Below are 24,734 nucleotides of genomic sequence, written 5' to 3'. Positions count from 1 at the left end.
TCTTTGTGACAAGTTGGGCATGATTGATATCTATGCTCCAACTTGAGGGGGAGTGTTGACAAATGTATTATATGTACTGTACGCAAGTTTAGTGCCCACATGGGCATTTTTGTAATTTTGTAGTCCTCTTGTGTTGTACGACCAGTATAGTATAAATACAAATGCTTCACTCGCATGAAGCAGTACTTTTGAGGGCTTAAGTCTGCAACCTCTTCTCTCTTCTTCTTCTTCTTCTTCTTCTTCTTCTTTTGCTCAACCGTTTTGTTGATGTTTCTTGTGTACAGGTAAACATATGTTTGGGTGTTTTACTGTTTTAGTCATGGAAGTTTGCATTAGGATATCAATCAAAGCGCTCTTAGTGGGTCTACACCCTACAAAACCATTAGGAAAACGACAATTCCAACCTGGTAATCTATTATATATATGCTCAGTAGCTAGATACCAGGGTTCTTTCAAAGCTTCTTTAGCCCAGCTGGAATCTTAGATGGGTATATGAGAAGGCCTAATGGTCTGGCAAACTATCTGCAAAAACTCTTTAATCTTTTAACCTGCAGACAACAAAGACTTTGGAAAGCTCCGTCTGTGAGTTGGCTAGTAAGGTGACCTCTGCTGAAGAAGTTTTTGGCTACTGAGCTTGAGATTGAACACTTGGGTTCATGTTACTTACTAGATTATTTCTCTATGGACCAAGCCCAATGAGGAGCATTGGTGGCTTGAGGACAGCATAAATTCCTTAGCACAAAAATTCTACTCTAAGAATGGATTTGTTGGGGGACATAATGTTGTAGGCTTGGGCCTTTACTGTTTATGTTGTGTTTTATTTTCTCTTTGGGTTAAATGGGCCTGTATCTTTAAATTTGTTTTGCTTCCTTCTAATGAGGGGCAAACTTGTCACTTCATTTGCTTTAATTTTAATCTCTATATAAATTGGTTTAGGGCTAGTAAGAGGTGATTGCCAGTTCTTTTTAACGTAGATCTAACATCTTTATGGTATCAAAGCACCTAAAGCTGCATGAGCTTGCTCGTTTCACATTTTTTTCTTTTTTTTTTTTCATCCCTTCATGAAAGTATGTAAACTAAAGAGGGTGCTATATGGGCTCAAGCAATCCCCTAGAGCCTGGTTTGAGAGGCTATGCAACACAATGAAGACTACAAGATATCAACAAAGTAGTGCTGATCACACACTATTCTACAAAAGGAGGGGAGAAATTGACAGCACTAATTGTGTATGTTGATGATATGGTGGTTATTGGAAATGACACAATGGAGATTTAGAAGCTAAAATGTTTCTTGGCCTCAGAATTTGAGATAAAAAACTTAGGTCCTTTGAGATACTTCTTAGGAATAGAAGTAGCACGATCCAGTGAAGGAATGTCGTTTAGAAGCTAATATGCCTTGGACTTACCGAAGGAGACTAGGAAAAAGTAAACATGTTGTTACACCTATAGAGTAAAACAATGGTTTGCAAGAAGGCAGTGAGGATCTATACCCAAACGATCTATACCCAAACAAATAAGGATATCAAAGACTTGTGGGTAAGCTATTCTATTTATCTCTTACAAGGCTTGACATTGCATACACAGTCCATGTGGTCAACCAATTTATGCATGTTCCACGTATTTCCCACATGAAGGCAGTTAAGAGAATACTAAGGTATCTAAAGACATGCCTAGGAAAGGAGTTGTCGTTTAAGAAACATGATAAGCTTGATTTAGAAGCAATATATTGATGTTCACTGGGCTAGATCTACTAGACAATGGGAGGTCCACTATTGGGTATTGTATTTGTAAGTGTAGCCTAGTGACTTGGAGGAGTAAAAAATAGGTTGTGATTGCTAGGTCTAGTGCTAAGGTAGAGTATAGAGCGATGGCCCATGGTGCAACTGAGCTTCTTTGGCTTTAGATATTCTAAAGGAGTTGGGAATTGTGGTGACTAGTCCTTCGAGACTCTACTGTGAAAACCAAGCACCCATCAACATCGCCAATAATCCAATTCAACATCATAGGACTACACACATTGAAATTGATAGACACATTGTAAGAGAAAGGATTGTTTATGGGGAGATTTGTGTACCTTATATGCCTTTTGCAAAATAGATAGTTGATATTTTCACCAAAGGTCTACCCAAAGGCAGACTTAGTGAATTATTGTGCAAGCTGGGCATGTCAGCTTGAGGGGGAATGTTGTGAGAAAGGTTTAAAATGTTGATGTCGATGGAAATGTTGGTTACCCAAATATAGGACATATGTCAGATGGAAATATTGTAAAATATGTGGAAATCTGCAATGATTATTTGTGAAATGATAAAAGAAGCATTAATACACCTTTCTAGTGACTATATATATATTATTATACTATGCATATTAACTTTCATTAACTTGTATATTATTAGTAAGTAGTGACTATATACTAATTTATATTAATATTTTATTATTATGAAGAAATTTTTATATGCATGCATATCTTTATATTCTTATAAGTAATTGGTTTATTCCTTTTTTTGGTTTTCTAATTCCTTTTTATGAATATTTTATTTTAAATATTAATTTAAATTATTAGTGACTTATATAAGTAACATATTAATATATTATGTATTAATATTTTTAATATATACTATGGTATATTAATATAATATAATAATATGTTATATATTAATGTTTAATTGACACTTTTAAAGAAGGTCTAAAATATTACTGTAGATCCTTGTGTATTATAACATATTCTAATAATAAAGATTCCTTTTTAAGTGTTTTATGCTGTGATGGTCTATGATAACTCTTATTTTGCATGCCGTAAGGTTTAAGACATGCTACTATTCATATTATTTGAACATTCGAAAACTAAATGCTAACTTTAGAGTCCAACTCCTGAAGCAAGAGCAAGTGCAAGATCGCAATATCTATTGAATGAAGGGGATGCTTCTACTCTTATTTCATCCTTTTTTTTTTCTCTTAATTTTCATATGGTAATTCTAGAAGAGGATTTGTGCTTCCTGCATGCCTGAACCTGTGCTTTAAAAGGTGTGGGAGGCGTACTGTGCCTCCAAGTGAGGCACTCCCAAAATGCCCTTAGGCATATGCCTTGGGTGCAAGAAGCGTACACCTCATGTGCTTTTTTCATGAGGTGTGCTAGAGGCATACACCTCATGTGCCTTATGCACATCTTATATAAAAAGATAGAAAAAAAGAAAAAAGGAAAGAAAGGGAAGGGAAAGAAAAAGAAAGAAGAAAACAAAAGGGAAAAGGAAAGAAAAGAAAAAGAAAGGGAAGGGAAGACCCCCCCCCCCCCTTTCAACTAATGTTGTGTGTTAAAGTTTGACCTGCTCTAGAATTCTGTCTTGTTTGTTGACCGTAAAGTAAAGTAAAGTAAAGTAGGAGAAGAAAGAAGAAGAGAGAAAGATGAGGAAAGAGAGAAAGGCTGGTTCGAATTAGAGAAAGATTGATCTCCCTAAATTCGGCCAGACCTGTTATTATATTATTAACTAAATGGAAAAGACTTAAGTGCCCTTCTTTAAGTAAGAAGCACTCAAACTAACATAACAGTACACATCAACCTTCTCAACAAGTACAAAGACCGAAATACCCCTTCACTAACACCACTAACACTCCCCCTCAAGCTAGTGAGTATATATCATATAATCCCAGCTTGTTACATATGTAGTCCACTCTCCCCCGACTCAAACCTTTTGTAAACAAGTCTGCCCGCTGGTTTCCCGTACTAACATATGCAGTTTCTATCACCCCATTCAGCACCTTCTCTCTCACAAAATGACAGTCAACTTCGATGTGCTTGGTTCTTTCATGAAACATTGGATTGGAAGAGATATGAACTGCTGCCTGATTGTCACAATAGAGCTTCATTGGAGTACTGATGTCATATCCTATCTCCTGTAGAAGGTTCCTGAGCCACACTAATTTACAAGAAGTATGTGCCATGGCCCTATATTCTGCTTCTGCACTGCTTCTTGCCACAACTGTTTGCTTCTTACTTTTCCACGTTACCAGGTTACCCCCCAGAAAGGTGCAATAGCCTGTGGTGGATCGTCTGTTAGACATAGAACCTGCCCAATCAGCATCGGTGTATCCTTCTACTACCAGTTTTCCACCACTCCTGTACAATAAACCACGACCAGGAGCTCCTTTCAAATACCTCACAATCCTTAGCACTGCATTCCAATGTGGGACCAAAGGTTTCTGCATGAATTGACTCACCACACTAACCGCAAATGAAATATCTACCCGAGTAATGGTTAGATAGTTTAGTTTGCCTACAAGCTGTCGATATCTGCCAGGGTCTTCAAATACTTCACCTATATCACTGCTCAGCCTCGTATTTGTTTCCATAGGTGTCTCAGCCGGTTTAGTACCCAACAACCCTGTTTCTTCCAATAAATCGAACACATATTTCCTCTGACACAAATTAATGCCATGCTTAGATCTTGCTACCTCTATGCCCAAAAAGTATTTCAATTTGCCAAGGTCCTTTGTCTGAAAGTGTTCCTATAGGAATGCCTTCAATCTGTCAATGCCCATTTTGTCATTCCCAGTCACAACGATATCATCCACATACACCACCAATATTATTTTGCCTGCTGAAGAGTCAAAACTGAAGACAAAGTGATCAACATGGCACTGTTTCATACCAAACTTCTTGACCACCTCACTAAACCTACCAAACCATGCTCGAGGAGACTGTTTAAGTCCATAAATAGCCTTCTTAAGTCTGCATACCTTACCATCCTCCCCCTGAGAAACAAACCCTGGTGGTTGCTCCATGTAGACCTCCTCGAGCAAATCACCATGCAAAAAGGCATTTTTGATATCTAGCTGAAGGAGAGGCCAATCATACATAGCTGCAAGAGAGATGACGACACGAACTGACCCTATCTTAGCAACCGGGGAGAATGTCTCTGTGTAGTCAATGCCATAGGTTTGGGAGTACCCTTTGGCAACCAGCCGCGCCTTCAGGCGCTCAACACGACCATCTGGCAAGTACTTAACACTATACACCCACTTACAACCGACAGCCTGCTTCCTAGGAGGAAGAGCGGTGAGATCCCAAGTGTGATTATGATGCAGAGCAGAGAGCTCTTCTTCCATAGCACGACACCACTCTGGAGAGGTAAGGGCTTCCTAGACATCCTTAGGAACAACCACGGAGGATAACAAAGAGATGAACTGGCGATGGGAGGCGGAGAGGTGGGTAAGTGAAACAAAATTGGAAATAGGGTGAAGGCTGCAAGTACGTTTACCTTTCCGGAAGACAATAAGGAGATCTAGGTCGGAGGCTGGTGTCGGAGCTGGAGCTGGATCTATCGACGGTGGTGAAGCTGGAGGAGCTACAGCCGGTACACGCGGGCGATGTGTATACACATGACGGATGGGTGAGTGATTATCTGACGGTGGCACTGGAGGCAAGGACGTAGGCATGATTGGAACCAGAGGAGGTGGATCAGCCACGGAAAGAGGAAGAGGAGGTGGTGATGAGGAGGAAGCAGCAACACCGGACCCGACGAAGAACGGAGTAGACTCAAAGAATGTAACATCAGCACATACCAAGGAACGGCGAGAACTGGGATGATAACACTTGTACCCTTTCTGAGTTCGGGAATAGCCAAGGAAGATACATTTCAGGGAACGTGCATCTAACTTGTCGGTCCCGGGACCCAGATTATGAACGAAGCAGTCACACCCAAATACCCGAGGAGGAAGCAGAAACGAAGACATGTTGGGGAATAAGACACTAAAAGGAGAACGACCATCAAGGATAGACGTGGGCATCCGATTAATTAAGAAACAAGAAGTGAGCATTGCATCGCTCCAAAAGGTTTTGGGAACATTCGTGTGGTGCATGAGGGAGCGTGCCGTTTCTACAAGATGATGGTTCTTTCTCTCAGCCACCCCATTTTGTTGCAGAGTGTAAGTACATGAAGTTTGGTGTATAATGCCATTTGGTCCAAGTATTCTTGAAAAGATGAAGACAAGTATTCACGTCTATTATCAGAATGGAAAATTTTGATGTGAACGCCAAATTGATTGCGAATCTCAGCATAAAATTTCTGGAAGATGGCAAATAATTCACTTCTTTCTTTCATTAAATAGAGCCACGTCATTCTTGAACAGTCATCAACAAAAATAACAAAATATCGGTATCCATTATATGACATCACTTTATAAGGACCCCAAACATCTGAATGAATTAAAGAAAAAAGACTCGAGACACGATTATAGACCCTAGAACGAAAGGGAACACGATGGTGTTTCCCAAATTGACACGACTCACAATCTAAAACAGAAAGTTGACTCAATGAAGGGACTAAGGACTGCAACACTTTCAACGAAGGGTGACCAAATCTACAATGCCACTGGAGAGGAGAAATGGATGACTGAAGGGCCGTCAACGTTCGTCCACCACCATCAAGATAATACAGTCCACCGGCTTCATGCCCTCCACCAATCTGCATCCCCGTCTTGAGATCCTGAAAAACACACATAGAAGGGTAAAATGTGATGGAGCACTTAAGGGACTTGGTCAGCTTACTAACAGACATAAGATTAAATGGAAACTTGGGTACATATAAAACAGAGGATAGGGATACAAGGTCTAGGTCAACATTACCAACACCGCAGATAGATGATGTGGAGCCATTAGCAAGGGTAACAGATTGTGATGTTGAGCAATGAGTGAGAGATGAAAACACACTTGGAGTTCCCGTCATGTGATCGGAGGCTCCAGAATCAATAATCCAGGGGTTGGGTGTGGATGCCAAACAAGCCATACTTGAGTGTGCAAAGGAACACTCACCATCTCCTTGCCTGGGCCATTTGAGGGAGTAGAAGGCAACGGGTCAGCTGACCGGTTCTCCTGTCTAGAGCTGAAACTGGTGTCACTAGTCATGGCATGGTTGGCCCACGTTGAGGGAGGATCATGTAAGTCGTAGCAGTAGTTAATGGTATGTCCATCCAATCCACAATGAGTACACTTCCGTGGACCCGAGCCACGTCCTCTACCATGAGCTCCCCCTAAATCTCTGCCTCCAGTACGACCACCACCACGGGTATGTGTAGATCCACCACTACCACTTTTGCCAGGCTGGGCTCCTCGAGCCCCACTTCTGCCACCTCGACCTCTCGACACTGCAAATGCTGATTTATCGGAGACATTAGAATCCATAGATCCAATGGAAGCCCTCCGAAGACGAGCAAGCACCTCCTCTAAAGATGGAAGAGCAAATCCCCCTAGTATTTGAGCTCGTACTGGCCGAAGCCCTAGATTCGGCCAGACCTGTTATTATATTATTAACTAAATGGAAAAGACTTAAGTGCCCTTCTTTAAGTAAGAAGCACTCGAACTAACATAACAGTACACATCAACCTTTTCAACAAGTACAAAGACCGAAATACCCCTTCACTAACACCACTAACACTATGCATCTTTATTCTTCTTAATATAAAAAGCGAGGCACTCCCAAAATGCCTTGAGGCATATGCCTCAGGTGCAAGAAGCGTACGCCTCATGTGCCTTTTTTCATGAGGTGTGCTAGAGGCGTACACCTCATGTGCCTCATGCACATCTTATATGAAAAGATAGAAAAAAAAAACAGAAAAAAAAGGAAAGAAAGGGAAGGGAAAGAAAAAGAAAGAGAAGAAAAAAAAAGAGAAAAGGAAAGAAAAGAAAAAGAAAGGGAAGGGAAGACCCCCCCTTTCAACTAATGCTATGCATCTTTATTCTTCTTAATATAAACGATTTTTATTAAAAACAAAGAAAAAATAAGATCCCCCCTTCCTCTTCATCCTCCTCCCTTTCCTCCCTCCTAATCCCCCTCCTCTTAAGGAGGCTTACGCCTTTTGCATTCTGAACTACGCCTCACGCCTCTAGGTAGTGGAGCACCTCGCGTCATGCCTTTGCGTTTTAAGACATTGGCTTGAACTAAGATGAGAGGTTGAAGCCTTAAGTTTCAGAGAACCGGCTTCTTGATTCTTGCTCCAAAGAGGGTTTTCAGTGCTCCACTGATGGTAAAGCTAATTGATTCGAACCCTAATCTTGTCGATTTAGATGTTCAAGCTGGAGTGGAAATATGAAACCCTTCTTCCTTTTTCCCTTCTTTAAGCTTGCATCTTCATGCTACACACGTTTCGATTTTGTTTCTTTTCAAATCTCTCTTCCTTTCTTCGTTTTTGATGTTAAATAAGATTCCCATATGTTCGAAATATTAGGAAATAATGTAATTTGTGTTTGGACCGACTTGGTCGACATTTGGCCAATATATCGGAAATGTTGAATGGCATTTTGTATTTTTCTTAATTAACTGAAAGTTTGTCACTAGGCCTCAATACTGACATATGTTGGGCAACAGTTCTGACATTTCCCAATATTTCCCAACATTTTAAACCATGGTTGTGAGACATAATGTCGTGGGCTTGGGCCTTTACTATTTATGTTGTGTTTTATTTTCTCTTTGGGTTCAATGGGTCTGGGCCTAAATTGTATCTTTAAATTTGTTTTGCTGCCTCCTTATGAGGGGCAAACTTGTCTCTTCATCTTCTTCTTCTTTTTCTTCTTGCATATGTTTTATAGGATTTATTTATTTTTATCCCTTCAAGCATATATTTTATGGAATGGTACAATAAAAGAAAAAATACATGACACTTACATTTGCCATGTATTCTCGGCAGCGCATAAATGACCAGTCTCCTACTCCATAACGTCCATGGGCTCCTCCATTTCTCAAGCTGAAAGAGATTAAGACAAATAGATATGGTATTCAGAAAACCTCATGTTATGGGGTTTTATTCAGTTTGATTTAACTAACCTTCCTAGAAGATATTCACCAAGTGGAATTGTGCCATCAACCCATTCAAGTACACCAGCACTTGGGGTAAAGGGAACAACCTGTTTCGTTAAGAGAAGCAATACTAATAAAGACAAGGATGATAAGAACCAACAAATAAAATACAGGTTGTCAGGAAGCATTTGCACTAAAATATAGACACAAAATTACAAGGGCAACTAATCATTCATTTATGTTGTATAAGATTTCATACTAATTTTTATACTTCATATGTACCATTGGATTCTATTCCTAACGCATACGTTGTATATCATGCTCACGGTAGGTTTCAAATAGGTTCTATTTGAATAAATGGAAACTACATATAGAGCAATAAGAAAAGAGACATAACACACATCAGGGAAACATAGTTGTCAAGGTGATGCCTGGGCGACAAGGCGCCCTTGTAGTCTCGCATCGCCTAATCGCCAAGCAGTTTTCTATAGCGTGTTATAACAAACTTTTATATTCTTAATTTTTTGAGGTTATAATTATAAAATAGACATTTTAAACTAAAATATTCATTTTGTGTGTTTATATACTAATTTCTTTTTGTTATTTTGTTATTTGTTAGGGTTTAATTAACACAAACATTGCTAAATGCTGTATTGAACCCTCAAAGACTTCAAAGCCTGAACCAATAAGAAAGAACATAAAATGTTGTCCAATCAACACATTTTCTTTACTAATTTTGTGTTTTTATATACTAATTTCTTCTTCTTCTTCTTCTTCTTCTTCTTCCACCTTTTCTTTTCTTCTTTTCCTATAACAGAAATAGGGGTTCAGCCCCTATATTTTTCGAATTTTCTTTTCTTTCTTCTTTTTCTTTTCATGAATATGATGGAATATGTTGATTTTCTTACTTTTCTTATAAAAACTATGGATATTTATTAAGGAAATATGATTATGGAACCTAGGGAACTACCCTAGGCAACTAGGCGACTAGGCGCCCCCCTGTCGCCAAGCCTCACCTTGGCGCCTTGGAAACTATGCAGGGAAAAACACACTAGTTTAGTCTTGGAGATGCCATGATGCAAACTGACTGTGGTGGGAACTGGGAAGAAGGCATCATCACTACTTCAGCCCTTGCTCATATAGGTACATCCAGAGCTTTATTTTCCACTGAAGAGTGAAATGATGTCTTGAATATATTGATGTAGTAAATACCTTATATGTTCGTATCCCTAGTTTTCTTCTCCATGTATCACGATGATTCTGCAAAAAAGTGTTTACCAAACCAAAGAATTGTTCCATCACCTGCAATAATATCATTTATCAGACTTTCTGCCTATTGCAATGAATATAGGAAAATTGGGCCCAGGAAGCATCTATGCATATAATTCAGTTAAAAATCAAGAGAATAGGTATTTGGACAAGCCATGAAAAATAACAAACAAATAACCAGAAAATATTGTAGTTTAAATCCATACAGCATCCTGTCTTAGGTCATCATTTCCAGATTTTGCAAGTTGACGATATTTCCGACCATCTGAACCTATGCACTCAAGCACTTTTGGAGCATTTATACCATTCATTACCCTGCATATTCCAGAAAGAATGAGTAGAAACTTGGTTGTCAAAATTTTGACAGTAGAAAACAGAAAAAAAAAAGAAAGGAGAAAAACCCTGGAGTTTGTAATATTGGTTTTGCATACATGATTGAATCTGCTAAACCCATGAAATGTGGGAAAGATCCTTTTTGATACTGACAACTACGGTCCACTGGAACAGTAGCTGTCACAACAGGTACCTGAAGAATAGACAAATACAAAAGTTTCAGGGTTTAGTTAATAGAATCTAATATCCACGGAATATGGTTCGATCTGACTACCTGTGCATATCCCACAAAACATCAAATGCTAAGGTAAAAGCTATTTAACTAAAATGGACCAAATAACAACTATCAGGAAGAGATATCAGAAGATAAGTAACTAGGTTTTCAAGTTTTATTCCCTTTCTGATCAGTGGCATTTACTATATTCATCATAAATAAGAGAAGAAAAGGGTACACAAGGAGTAGATATTATGAACTATTAAACAGAAAATGATAACTATGCATGTCCCAAAGAACAATCTTCATGTAAAATGCATTACAGATTTCCTAGTTGGGCTTCCAACCTTTGATATTTTGACAACTTAAGATCTCTGTCCCCTTCCTAACCATCTACAATGACATAGGTGGTATATCACATTCTATATTTCCAGGTTTTAACATGCCACTGCCATTGTAATTGATATTAAGTTATTAGTTATCAAATTACACTTACAAGATCAAGCTGGCGAAGACTACGAATGTCTCTTGGTAGCTGTATCTTTTTGTTTGTATCCTGTAAAATGGCAATGATAGATTATAGATTGCTTAAAACTCAATGTTACCTTGTTGTCTAGGCTATGATTTGAGATTCTAGTATTCTGAATAGAGATCGCAAATAATGAAGAACAATTTCCTAAATTCAGACATAAGCACTTACTATTGCACTTACCTCTCTTTTTGTTTCTAGCTCCGCAAGTTTGATGTAAACCTCCACCATTTGTTTCATCTATAAAGCAAATTGAAAATATTAGTAACACTCTACGGGATGGAACCATATCCTCAGTTCCAATTGTCAGATCCTCCTGAAATTTCATCTTTATGACCTGTCCATCATTATAAACCTATCCCTAGAGCTTGCAGACAATCAGTTAAGTGGAATAACAGAATCAAACTGCAGATCAGTGTTTTAGTTCATGTGTTTTAGTTTTTCATTTTGCATAATCTTCATATGGGGCTCAGAGTAGAACCTAAAGTAATGGTGTGTTTATAAGCACCAAATTCTCAAGGAGAGATTAAAGTACTTATATGCAGTGAAATGAATAAGAATAACTAGGTAGACAGTGCTTTTGCAATGAAAAATAATATTTTATTTTCTACCCTACTAGTTCAACCAGGCCGTATGGCATATACCTTTGTATATGGCTTTGAGGAATGCCGGCCAGATGGGTCAGTTAAAACTGCCTTGAAAGCCCTGGATATGGTGCATTGCGTAGTGTCCAGTATATTGTCAATTTCTGCTTCAAATACTGGGCCCCACAGGATGCACAAGATCCAGTGCACTTAAAGATGGGATTGATCAACCAATATAATAGAATTGTTCTATGTTTTTGTTCCCTTTTTCTCCAAATGAAGATTGATGGATTTGGAAGATAATGAACTGAGTTCCAGGGGGGATGGGAACCCCTCAGTGTAAGGCCACAGTGTTCATAACAATGAAGGAAATTACCTGTTTTACTATAGTTCCATGATGTGAAGATAATTCATTCATAAGATTTTCTGCTGCCAGTTTCTTATCCATATCAACTACAAATGAGTTTCTGCTACGTTGTTTGTCCTTGACACGGTCTCCATTTGCTAAAGCCAGAAGCTAATGCAAAGATGGTATATCATTAATTAGTACATTATGAAACCAGCAAACATGGAAAGAGGCACACATGCATTTATATACAACCAAATATTGATGTGATGATAGAAGAGTATAGATGCTCTGTAATCATAATTTGTGTAAAATAATGTTTTTTATTCTATTTCTCAATGCACGATTAAACAAGAGTGCTTCTGAACATCCCTTTGGTCATATTGCATGAGAGATCAGAAAGCTATATACCTGAAATATTGTATGGTAAGGGTGGTCAATTGCCATTTTCTTCACAAGAGAGACCAAGGCAAACTGCATAATTCAGGAAATATATCTTGATCAGAAAAATGCCACTTTTCTTCTTTTATAAGAAACACCATCTCCAACTAAACATTGTTATACCTGGAAACTATGTGGTCCTTGTCCATCTTTTGAGCCACCCATTCTTGAAGCAATTTGATACACCAGTGGTATGAACTTGTATGACTGAACCTAAAATATATATGCAACAAAATATGATCAACATAAAGAAACTGAGAATTACAGTGATACAACATTTGCCTATAAAACTGGGATTCAGTGATCTAGGATACAAATAGATAAACAGTGTAGTTGTCTCATTGTGTACCTCTTTTACTGCACTAAGCATGCTGTTTATAACATTTTGTCTTGAGGAGAGACCAAACCACAAGGAAATCAATCGAAACACCTGAACAGAGAAATCATGTTGTCATGCACACACTTGATGGTAATATAGTTCAATTAAATACAGTGACAGAAGAAATCAACTAAAATATCAGCATTATACTTCTGAATTGAAAATTGAATTAGGTGCTTGTTTAACCTATTTTCCAGATTTCCAAACAACTTTGATTTCATAAATCTTATTCATGATACCTATTATTGAATGGATGGCATAGATGATTAGAACCTACCACTCGAACATCATACTTGTCTCCTGTGACCAAACAACGCTTATATCCCTCCAATGCTAAGCTGAGGAAATTGTCCCTGTCATCCTGAGAGTTAAATAACCAATTAATCATGTTGTCTTTTACTTATGAAACAGTTAGTTAAATTTGATGTGGATAAGAAAAAGAAAAAATAAAAAAAGAGGCTGCAATGAGTGCATAATGAAGTGGAAAGAAGCATGGATTATCAAAGAAGATATGAAAATAAGCTACAAGGAAGAGAAGATAATATGAACTTCAGATCAAACTTATAAAATTGTCTGAAACTAGAAACCCCAGAAATCTGATATGAAAAAAGGCCCGAGCATTTATTATTGATCTGATATTTGACATTTTCTTGCACAGAGTGGCCACTCTCAGATTGAGCCCGTGTTCTCACACTTTTTTTTATCAGAAAATACATTTATTTATTCATTAATTACTGATTAAAGCACAAGAGTTTAAAGTTTCAGCATTCTAGTGACCCAGCTTACAAAAGATTACAGTTTTGTCCGTGTTCTCACACTTGACAACACATGATGAAAGAAAAATAAGGAGTCCAACAACTTTCAAATCTTAAGTGGGTTTTGTAGGGTTAAGAAAGGTGATTTGAGTGATTAATGATGAAGAATGTAGGTGGAGAAGTATATAGAAAGCTTTCTGTAGATCAAAGAATGAATGAGAAGTTAGAAAGAAAGTGATAGAGATAGGGAGAGAGATAGATAGACAGAAATTTATTAATCAAACTTTCATTCATGAAATCTATTTTTTGTTTTTGTTAAGTACAATGACTATTTATAAGAACTAGGATCTGCTCTTGCAGACTCCAATTTGGACTAAAAAACTGACCCAAAATAAATTCTAACTACAATACAACACTATAACAAACCAATGGGGACACTCAAACAAAGACACTAATTCCTAAAGAACAATAATAAACCATTAGTAATCCTAGTAAACTAACTTAATGTAAAGAAACCAGAAGCTATTAAAATAATAAATCATGATCACCCAAAAAACATTATAGGATTATAATGTTAAAGTTCAACGAAACATGTATTTAATAGTTTGTACTTGTTTGTAGAAATGCCTGTGAGAGCTTGTCTTACACTGCCAGTCCAAGCCCGGATAAAGAAGGGTTTTATGTCAGGTTGGCAGCTGGTATTTAAACATTCACCAAACTCTTTTGGTGATGGATCTTGAATTGAGCAGGATTCAGGTAGATGATCCCATATAGTTGGGAAAAGGATTAGATGATGATAATGACTATAAATAGTAAGTCTAAAATAAATAATACTTTCAATATTTAATAAGAATAGTTATTTTCTCTAAGACTCGAATGCACTATTCCCGAGACAAAAAATAGAAAATAAATTTTAAAATTCAAAATACCAATACTCTGATCACTCAAAAATTCTGAAATTGGTATAGGAACAGGAAGTTTTTTATTTCTTCATTGATTCTTTACCGCTGTATGTGCAATAATTGCAGTCCAAAATCTTCTTACCTATGCCAAGAAACATAAAACTATGTTTATTTGTGACTACATGGAGATGGAGGTTTGATAGCCAATAGAATCCTTTTTTCCACCTTCTGTATAGTGTAATCTTCGGATTTTAAGTGTTCATACATCCCAACTTAGGCCTTTCACCAATATACATCTTGATTGTATGCAACCACTATGGAGAGCTCAACTCCCATCAAATTTCAATATAGTAATCTGCAATATTCAGAGGGACTTGAACTACTAATGTATTTCTTTCTTTTGATCATCAATCAGCGCCAAAGAGGGTTTGTTACTAAAGGTAAAGGTAAAGATGACACCTTCTGCCAAAGTAAGGTGAAGCGAACTCCAGGTGCACAGCTTAAACTGACAAACACTAATTGCAAATAGTTGCTAATCTTATATACCTCAAGCCAAGAACTAAATTTAAGGGTGTCCATTGGATGATGAACACATCAAACAAATCAATAAAAAGCTACTAACTTACCAATTATATTATTACAACATTTTTCTAGAACTTTCTTCTCAATTGACTAACTAATCCGACAAATACTTGGTGACATTCATTCCATGAGCCTACTGAGAAAAATACTCATTCCAGATTTATGATTTTACTAATATAGCTTTTTAGCTCATGTGGCTTAGACCTAGATGGTCCTCCAAAAGAGAAAAAATGATGGACCAGGATAGCAGAACAATAATTCATATTGTTTTTTGGTCTGATGATTTCATAACATGACTATAGACATCATCATCATCAGCAGCAGCAGCATTTACAGTGTTAGCTTAAGACTTAAGTAGCAATGATTTATATATAACAAAATAACTTAGAACATCAAAGCAAGGCCTAGGCACTACAACAGCAAACCATGGATCAGGCTATCAGTCTAAAATGTATGCCTAAAATCTTGCATGCAGAACCTAATTAAAACGTTTAGTCTGGGGCTGAATGGGTGAACCAATTAAGTTCTTGCAAAGGATAGATGTCTTAACATGAAATATAAGATACAAAAACAAAAGAGTCATGGATGCTTTATATAAACAGTAGAAGATTTTCATTCAGTGCTCCTTTATCCAACAGACTGACATTTAACCTCCCAATTAAACAAAAACACGAGTATTTATTTGCAATTTATGCATTTAATTTTGTAACCTCAGCTTGAGAATTCTTGTCTGTACATGTAAAATTATGATGACAATAAAAGTTATTTAGTCAATATCATGGATCTTAGTCTATCATATATCTTGTGCATGTAAAGAATAATATAGTCATTAAGGCCTAAAATTTTCTCTTAATGGTATCCAGTTCTAAAACAAAAACAAATAAACAGGAAAAATTCCTCTGAATCCTATAAGGGGCACATCATGAGAGCAATCTAAATTGCCCACAAGTTTCTGAAGCAAACCTGCAATCTTTCAGCCTCTTCCTTGTCCATGCTAAGTTGCTTTTGTAATTCCTGTATTTTTACTGAATAGTCGGTCTTCTCTCCCTGAGAACAATATTGGAAAATGTCCGTTTCTGAGGATGTCTCTAATATGAAACATATTTCCAAGAAAATGGGTTCAATCAGTAATACTTGCCTTTGTTGAACTTTTCAGTCGTCTAATGAGTGCATCCAACTCTTTTGTCTGCACCAATTTGTAAAACACATGAAAAAAAAAGTACCACTATAGCTTAATAGTTTCCTTTTTAAACAAGTACCTTGTGTTTCCTCAGACGCATTGCTGCTTGCCATTCATTGGAGTTGAGCCTTTCTTCATAACTCCTAAATAAAGCATCGGTGTAGTGTGCAAGATGGAAATGTGTTTGGCACAGTCTTGCTACAAACTTCTTGTCAGTGCTTTTGTTACGCTCTGCGAGTTCCACTGCACGATTCAGGTATTGCTCCAAAATAGTTCTTGAGCTGTAAGGGTATCAAAGTTAAGGAATGAGAATGAGTTTATGAAACACAACTGTTATTGGAATTGGGTTCAATATATAACTATGATTTATAACTCACTTGCTAGAGCAATTTTCTGCTAACCACTTCCCAACCAAGCGATAGACATTTGAAGCCTCCACATCCAATTGATAGTTATGCAAGATATACTTTGCAAGATTGATAGCCATCTCATGTTGACCTTGAGCATGCAAAATCTTAGCTTCTTCAAGCTGTTATTATAAAAATAATAAAAGAGTCAATAAAACAAAGTATTGATACCTCTTCTTCTAATGCTGTTGGGATTCACATGTGAGTGGATGGTGTCCGGTGTCCCAAATTGGAAAGGAATAAAAGAGAGGCAAGGGACTTATATACAAGGATTTGCCCACAACCTAATAGCTTAAGCATTTGCCTCAGAAGTGGTGTCCAACTCTTGTGTGTAAGCATTGTGTGTGTGTACAAACTCCCCAGTTTTGACTACTCCCCCTAGTTCCCCCAATAAGTGGTATTGAAGCTAATGGTTCAGTTGGGCACAAGTTTTGACAAAGAAATAATGTATGTGAAACTCCCTCCAATATTGTGACGACTCTTAGCTTGCTTGCCACCTAAAGGAATCTCTACATGGTCTCAAACAGGCTCCTAGGGCCTCGCTTGAATGCTTTCAATATATTATTACTAATGCTGGCTATCACTAGAGTCCTTCAGATTACTATCTCTTCACATTGGTTACAAGGGGTGACATTTCTCCTGTAATATGTTGATGATGATATTATTATTATTATTATTATATTTTGAGCCAACCCTTCAAGATGAAAGATCTTGGACATTTGACATATTTTTTGGGCTTAGAAGTGCAATGGAATTCATGTGGCTATTTTGTCAACCAACATAAATATAAAGTAGATCAGGTTAAATTGGCTAGTCTTACAAACTCCAAGCTGGTGGATACTCCCTTGTTTTTTCTGGTAGAAAATAGATTCATAAGTTATGTCGGCAAGATATCATTTGCGGCAAATTAAGAAAGATATGATTTGCTGCAAATTTAGAAAGATTTGATTTGATTGATTACAGATTTGAATAAATTTAGGAAAGATTAGATTTGAATAAAATTAGGAAAGTCATATCCTAGGATTAAGGGAAAGATTTAATCAATCCCTAATTGAGAGAGATCCTAGGAGTTTGTCTCTCCTATCTTTTCTTTTTTAAGTTGTATGCTCAACATGTTTTATCAACACATTATCAATACAGAAGTATTTCTTCTTCTCTCCCTCTTCATTTCTTCTTCTCTTCCTCTTTATTTTTCCACAAGTTACTAATTAAAAATTGACATCGTTATACATAAAATTACAAAATATACATCCGAAGGTAAAGTGTTTATGCAGTAACATAACTTTTAACCATGTTAGCTATGTTAGCTGATACATGATTTTCCTGAAAATAAGTTAGTAGAAAAGCTATGATTTTTTTTTCTTTTTAATACAAATTTAAGCTATGATTTATATAAACAAAATATTGTATTTTAGATGAAAAACAAAGACTAAAAATACAGTTATATAGCTCCCTGTTACAACATTGTTACAAGTTTAAGCATCAATAATGTCGCAGTATTTTGGTTCAGTATTTCCACTATTTGTGTTTATGCACTTTTACGAAGGTTCAGTATAACAAACTTAATTTGAATGTGAACAAATGATATCTTACCTAAAATATTAATGTTTTAAACATTTATATTATTCTAAAATATATCACTGAATGTACTGCCATTTCTGCAAGACAATTTCAATCAATGCTCAAATGTTGAACATTGGTTCTGACTTATGCTAAATAGCATCTTCATCTGTCAATCATTGAAACCAGAAACTATGTGCTATTTTGACAATATGAAAAGAGCAATAGGAAGCTTAGTACCCTTCCAAGGCCACATATGTACGAAGCTGTCGGCAGTTTTTCTGTTCCACCACTGAGAAACATAAACTCGTACAAAGCTGCATCAGCTTGGGAAAACCTACTTCCCTGCATGACATTACATGATATATAGACATTGTGAAAGTGGAAGTGCTTACAAACTAAAGTATCCATTTTCTGAGATGAAGATAATAACCTTACGAAGAACTGATGCAGATTGCAAAAGGTGTTCTAGGGCACAGTCTTTACAACCTAAAATTTGAAGCAGTACTCGCCTGAAGGCAATAAATGGTTCCAACAAATTCATATGTAGCTGGGTTTGTTTCAAAATGCACCTCCAATTTGTATTCAACCATTCCAACTAGAATAACATTTTCAAAACCAGTAATTAGAAAACAAAAGATTTTTCTTTTTGGCATGTAAAATTGTAAACAACCATAATTAGTTATACTGCCTCACATAATTTGAAATGCAAAAATAAGGACTCAGAAAAGTATAAAATAGATCAAACTGGACCCCAAAAACAAGTCCTAAATGATTTTGCAGCAAATTGAAAGGAAAGAAGTTTCTGAAAGGGTAGGGAGCCCATAATCATAGGAAACAAATTTTTATTTGAATTAGATGAAGTTAATTGGCTAAATGTAGTTTTTGCATATTGCTTTTATAGAAAAACCATTCCAACTGCTTTGTAGATTTCAAATTTCTATACTATTATTGTACTCTAGCTCCTCCTCACTTATGAATGGTGCTTATCTTGGCAGTATCCTTCTTTGCAATTTCGATGTCAATGGACAATTCACCATGTAGAGATGGGGAAATTTTGGGGATATTTGGAAAATATAAGAATCAGGAAAAGTACTTGCATTTTGACTTTTGCCTTTTTTGTTGCTATATGTTTGAATTAAATTGTGAATCCTCTTTTGTAGTTGTGTGCAATTTTCTTTTTCACTAGAGTGACTTAGTAAGTGAATCATACCAAAATAGTAAACTGATCATCCAAAAACCGGTTCCCCATTGGCTTTTGTAGGAAAAGATTTTTTAAAAAACGATGATTTTAATGAAACATCAAAAGAATTTTAATAATATTCTTGAAAAATTTGTATCACCACCTAACAAAATGGGGAGATTTTGGGAAAGTTTCACTAAATTTTGCTGATATTGCAAACTCATGGTGTTGAGCTACTAAATCAGATTTTGACTTTTGAGCCCCTAGGTTTCAGCTTAAGAAGCCACAGTTTATAGACGTAAGAAAGATTTTTCTCATGTACTGCTGGAAGGATACATTTTCCCTAAATCTATTAACAAGGGAATCAAAATTGGGTCCTTCTTCTTGATAGACACTTGAAAGAAGAAGAAGAAGAACTGTTTGCTGTATTAGAGAAGTAATACAAGTTCGAAGAGAAGAAAAAAGAGAGAGAGAGAGAGAAGAAGAAGAAGAAGAGTGAAGAGAGGAGAAAAGAAAGAAGGGGTTCAGTGGTTAATGATTTGCCGCCCCATACCCTTATTTATTTATAGATTTAGGTTCCTTACAAGAATAGAAAATAAACAAAAAATTAGAAACAATAAGGCCAGCCGGCCCAACTTAAAAGAAATTAGAAACTTCTAATAAGAGGAATTAAAAACTACTAATAACAGAAATTAGAAACTACTAACAAAAGATATTAGAAACAACTAGGTGTGGGTATGAAACCACACACACTAGAGTCTAAGTATGGGTATGGAACCCCACACTCGTGGCTAACCAACTATTTCTTCACTCCCCCTCAAGTTGGGAGTAGATATTTGTCATGCCCAACTTGCGTAGATCTGTCCCCAATTTGTTTTTTGTGACTGCTTTAGTGAAGAGATCAGCTAACAGCATGTCTGAGGCAATGTAAGGAAGGCATACTTCTTGAAATGCAACTCGCTCTCGAATAAAATGTCTATCAACCTCGATATGCTTAGTCCTGTCATACTGTATTGAGTTGTGGGCAATATTAATTGCAGTTTGATTATCACAATACAACATCAGAGGCTTCTCATAATCAACCTCCAACTCATTAAGCAAGGATCTTAGCCATAACACTTTTGCAACACCATTGGCCATGGATCTATATTCTGCTTCTGCATTGGAGCGAGCAACAACATTTTGCTTCTTGCTTCTCTAGGAAACGAGATTTCCCCCCACAAATGCACAATATCCAAAGGTGGACCTCCTATCATCAACACATCCAGCCCAATCCACATCTGTATATACTGTAGAGGAGATGGGCCGAATGGCCCATAGACTATCATTTCATGTTATGTTTATGTTTCCCTCTGTAATGGGCCTTATTTTGGGACCATACACTGTAATGTTCTGTTTTTGTAATTTCTTGCCCACCCAAGGGCCTCTCTGTAATATTTCAAAGATTAACTTAATAAAATGTTTAGAGTGTTAGAGGGAGGTTTAGTTCGAACCTCTCACTATTTTCAACTTGGTATCAGAGCGGGCTAGAGCTTGGCGTGACCCTCATGTGGTTCTAGTCCAGCCAACTGCATGAGGATGTTCTAGGGCTGGAAGTTTAAAGTCATTCACTTGGTTCTTGGAGGTCATTGGAGGGTGCCCAAGTCTCTACACACTTGGAGAATAGTTCGGTGACCAGGAAGAATCAGAGAGAAAGGTGTTCGGCCTGATTTGAAATCAGAGAGAAAGGTGTTCGACCCATCTCCTCTACATATACCTCTCGCTGGACATCTCTTTAAGTAGGCAAGGATCCTTTCTACTGCAAGGAGATGGGTGGTCCTAGGAGAATGCATGTATTGACTGACTACACTGATGGCATAAGAAATATTTGGTCGGGTTAGACAAAGATAAAGAAGTTCCCCAATCATCCTTTGGTACATAGCCCTGTCCTCAAGGAGTTCTCCACTTTCTGCACTTATCTTATGGTTAGGCTCAATGGGAGTATCAACAAGTTTCACTCCTAACTTGTCAGTTTCTTCCAATAAATCCAGAACATACTTCCTTTGGGAGATGAAAATGCCATGCTTAGATCAAGCTACCTCAATTCCTAGGAAATAGTGTAACTTTCCTAGGTTTTCCACTTCAAATTCCTTGTGAAGGTGCTGTTTAAGGGTTTCAATTTCACTAGTGTCACTTCCTATTATCATAATGTCATCTACATAGACTGCAAGTAGAGTCAGGGAATGACCTGTCTTCTTAAAGAAGAGAGTGTGATCTGACTGGGCCTGTGTGTATCCGAATTTTTCCAAAACTAGTCTAAACCTATCAAACCAAGCTCTCGGCGATTGTTTAAGCCCGTATAAGGCCTTCTTCAAAAGGCAAACTTTCTTTCCTGCTTCTGTACTATAAAACCAGGGGGTAACTCCATGTATACTTCCTCTTGCAAGTCTCCGTTGAGGAAGGCATTCTTAACATCCAACTAAAATAGTGGCCATGAGAAGTTTGCAGCAATGGATAGAACTCTAATAGTGTTCATTTTTGCAATAGGTGCAAAGGTTTCTGTATAGTCTATGCCATAAGTTTGTGTGAATCCCTTTGCAACCAATTTGGCCTTATACCTCTCTACAGTACCATCAACATTATATTTCATAGTAAACACCCATCTGCATCCAACAGGTTTCTTTCCTTCAGGCTGGTTAACTAGTTCCAATGTGTTGTTCTTGACAAGAGCATCCATCTCTACTTGCATTGCTTCCTTCCATTCAGGTATCAAAAGAGCTTCTTGCACTTTTCTGGGTATAGGAATAGCAAAAATAGATGCCAAGTAAGATCTGTAGGATTCCGAGAGAACTATAGGAAAGGAACTTAGAGATGCAATGGGCAGTGGATGAGGTGCAATGGCGCTTCCCTCATCTGTCGGTGAAGGCTGAACATCTGTAACTATGGGATCAACAATGGGAGCAGTAGTAGTGTCTAGATCTAGAGCTGTAGAAGATGTTGGAACTGGCCTGTATTGCTATTGAGTATGAGAACCAACCTACCTCCACCACTTTCTGTGATACACTCTCAACTCTCTGCATTTTTGACAACCTTCTTCGTAACTCCCCCCTCAGTAATCGGGACAGGTAAAGGAACTCTTAGAGCTGAAACTGAAATCCCTTCCTCACTATTCTCTCCCTGAGGAGAAGCCTTATGATAGTAGGGCATATCCTCAAAGAAGGTGACATCCACGGACACAAAGCGCTTCCCTGAAATTGGCTCATAACAGTGATATCCTTTTTGATTTTGTGCATACCCAAGGAAAATACACTTAGTGGCTTTGGGATCGAACTTGGAGCGATGAGGTCCAAGGATTTGAACAAAACAAGTACACCCAAAAGTTTTGAGGGGAATGGTGAATAGGTCCTTATCTAGATATAGAAGACTGAATGGGGTTTGCATGCTTAGGACCCGTGAAGCATATGAGAACATTGGAGTTGAGCATGAAGCTTCTAGCTACCTCTAAAATATGCCTATTTTTTCTCTCAGCAACCCCATTTTGCTGAGGTGTGTGAGGACAGGTGCTCTGATGAATGATCCCATGATCAAGGAGATAGGATGCCAAGGGTTTTGCAAAGTCTTCCTTGGCATTATCAGATCTAAGAATCTTGATCTTGGTTTCAAATTAAGTTACGATCATCTGATGGAAAGCTTGGGTCAGAGAGGGGACCCCCATGAAAAACAGGTATAGTCATCAACAAATAATAAGAAATATTTGTACCCCCATGGTAGGAGTATGGTAGGGCCCCCAAACATCGGTATGCACAACCTCAAAAGGAAGGTTGCTTCTTTTATTAGTTAAAGGATAAGATGATCTACTATGTTTTGCAAGTTCACAACTTTCACATTTTAACCCAGACACTTCTACTAACTCAAACAAGTTTAGAAAAAGACTCTTTAAAGACCCAAAAGATAAATGACCTAAGTGGTTGTGCTGAAGCATAATCTTACTACAAGACTGAGAAACATACAATTTCCCTGCTTCACTTTGCTCCCCCTGCGAATGTTCCAGCAGGTAGACTCCATTCATCTCACAGCCAATCCCAATCACTTTCTTCATTTCTAGATCCTGAAAAATACACGGATCAGGGAAAAAGGTTACCGAACAGTTTTGATTTTTAGTAATACTACTAACTGAAAGTAAGTTAGCACTAAGCTTGGGAACATGCAAAATTGAAGATAGGGTGATGGTATTTGATAATCTGATGTCTCCCTTGCTAGAAATTGGTACAAGAGATCCATCAGCAATAGAAACTTTGTTTCTCCCAGAGGATAAACAATAAGTGCTAAATAGAGTAGATATGTTGGTCATATGATCTGAAGCACCTTAATCTATTACCCAGGAAGGTCTAGTATTACCTGGGACAAAAGCATGGCAAGCAGTAGCTCTTGTACCTATATGAGCAAGGGCTGAAGTAGGTTGTTGAGCTGATGTAGGCTGGGCTGAATTACTAAATTCATTTTATAGCTGAGTCAGAGCAGCTTGGACTGTAGCTAGGGTATCTAGAGGAGTGCCTCTTGTGCCTGATGAAGTTGTACTATCAGTGTTGATAGCCATATTAGCGTTCCCTTTCTTATTTCTGAGTTTTGTTGGAACTAGATGAGGGTGCAACTTCCAATAGGTGTCCTTAGTATGTTTAGGTTTCTTGTAGTGTTCACATACTAAGTCCTTAGCTTCCTTCTTCTCCTTATCCCCCCCAGATTTAGGTCTAACTGCTACCAAGGCTGATTCGGAAGGCTATTGCTGCAACATAACCTTTCTCCTAGTTTCTTCACTATGCACTAGGGAATAGGCTTGTGATAAAGTCACACTATCTCTTGTCAACAACTGTTGTCTCATAATGTTATATTCAGAATTCAGACCAGCTAGGAACTCAAAAACTCTATTAGTTTCAACCTGCTTAATATATGTTTGTGCATCTTTCTAACTCTCCCACTCAATTGTTTCAAGATGGTCAATTTCATGCCACAGGGATTTTAAGGTTGAAAAGTAACAGAGACCTGCTTGTCTCCTTGCCTCAGATTTTTAACCTCACATTTTAGCTCATAAGCCCTAGCAACATTAAGGGGCTGAGAGTAGGTTTCCTTCATAACATCCCATATTTCCTTAGCTATTTTGGCCCACAAGTAGTTTTGGCTGATGTGGCATAGAGTTGCACAGCCATGTCATCACCAAAAACTTCTCTTGGACCCACCTAGCATAAGAAGGGTCCTCTTGGAGGGTTCCTTCACATTCCCTAGCAAGAAGTTCAATTTTCCTCTACCCC

The 24,734-nt window shown here is 37.5% G+C and overlaps 1 protein-coding gene across 4 annotated transcripts in view; it reads right to left on the bottom strand.

Moving 5' to 3' along the window:
• Positions 1–24,734, bottom strand: part of ATM (Serine/Threonine-kinase ATM-like protein) — a 177,266-nt gene that overhangs the window by 14,946 nt on the left and 137,586 nt on the right. For 3 of the 4 annotated variants that reach the window (XM_088984113.1, XM_088984112.1, XM_088984115.1), the window contains 18 exons: positions 18,700–18,864; positions 18,507–18,611; positions 16,677–16,828; positions 16,379–16,580; positions 16,254–16,305; positions 16,083–16,162; positions 13,158–13,241; positions 12,851–12,931; positions 12,625–12,714; positions 12,472–12,534; positions 12,091–12,231; positions 11,314–11,370; positions 11,098–11,157; positions 10,486–10,580; positions 10,261–10,369; positions 9,998–10,087; positions 8,813–8,892; positions 8,654–8,732 (listed from right to left, as the gene is read on the bottom strand). In XM_088984113.1, coding sequence (XP_088840239.1) covers positions 8,654–8,732; positions 8,813–8,892; positions 9,998–10,087; positions 10,261–10,369; positions 10,486–10,580; positions 11,098–11,157; positions 11,314–11,370; positions 12,091–12,231; positions 12,472–12,534; positions 12,625–12,714; positions 12,851–12,931; positions 13,158–13,241; positions 16,083–16,162; positions 16,254–16,305; positions 16,379–16,580; positions 16,677–16,828; positions 18,507–18,611; positions 18,700–18,864 — 1,785 coding nt within the window. The remainder of the gene's footprint in view (positions 1–8,653; positions 8,733–8,812; positions 8,893–9,997; positions 10,088–10,260; positions 10,370–10,485; positions 10,581–11,097; positions 11,158–11,313; positions 11,371–12,090; positions 12,232–12,471; positions 12,535–12,624; positions 12,715–12,850; positions 12,932–13,157; positions 13,242–16,082; positions 16,163–16,253; positions 16,306–16,378; positions 16,581–16,676; positions 16,829–18,506; positions 18,612–18,699; positions 18,865–24,734) is intronic. The other variant, XR_016112830.1, reaches the window with a different exon arrangement.

The sequence above is a fragment of the Nelumbo lutea genome, chromosome 4 (genome assembly GCF_056320005.1).
Source record: "Nelumbo lutea isolate HS-2025 chromosome 4, American lotus-T2T, whole genome shotgun sequence".
Taxonomy (NCBI): Eukaryota; Viridiplantae; Streptophyta; class Magnoliopsida; order Proteales; family Nelumbonaceae; genus Nelumbo; species Nelumbo lutea.
The sequence above is the reverse complement of the archived record's forward strand: the minus strand, read 5'-3'. Positions and strand labels throughout refer to the sequence as shown.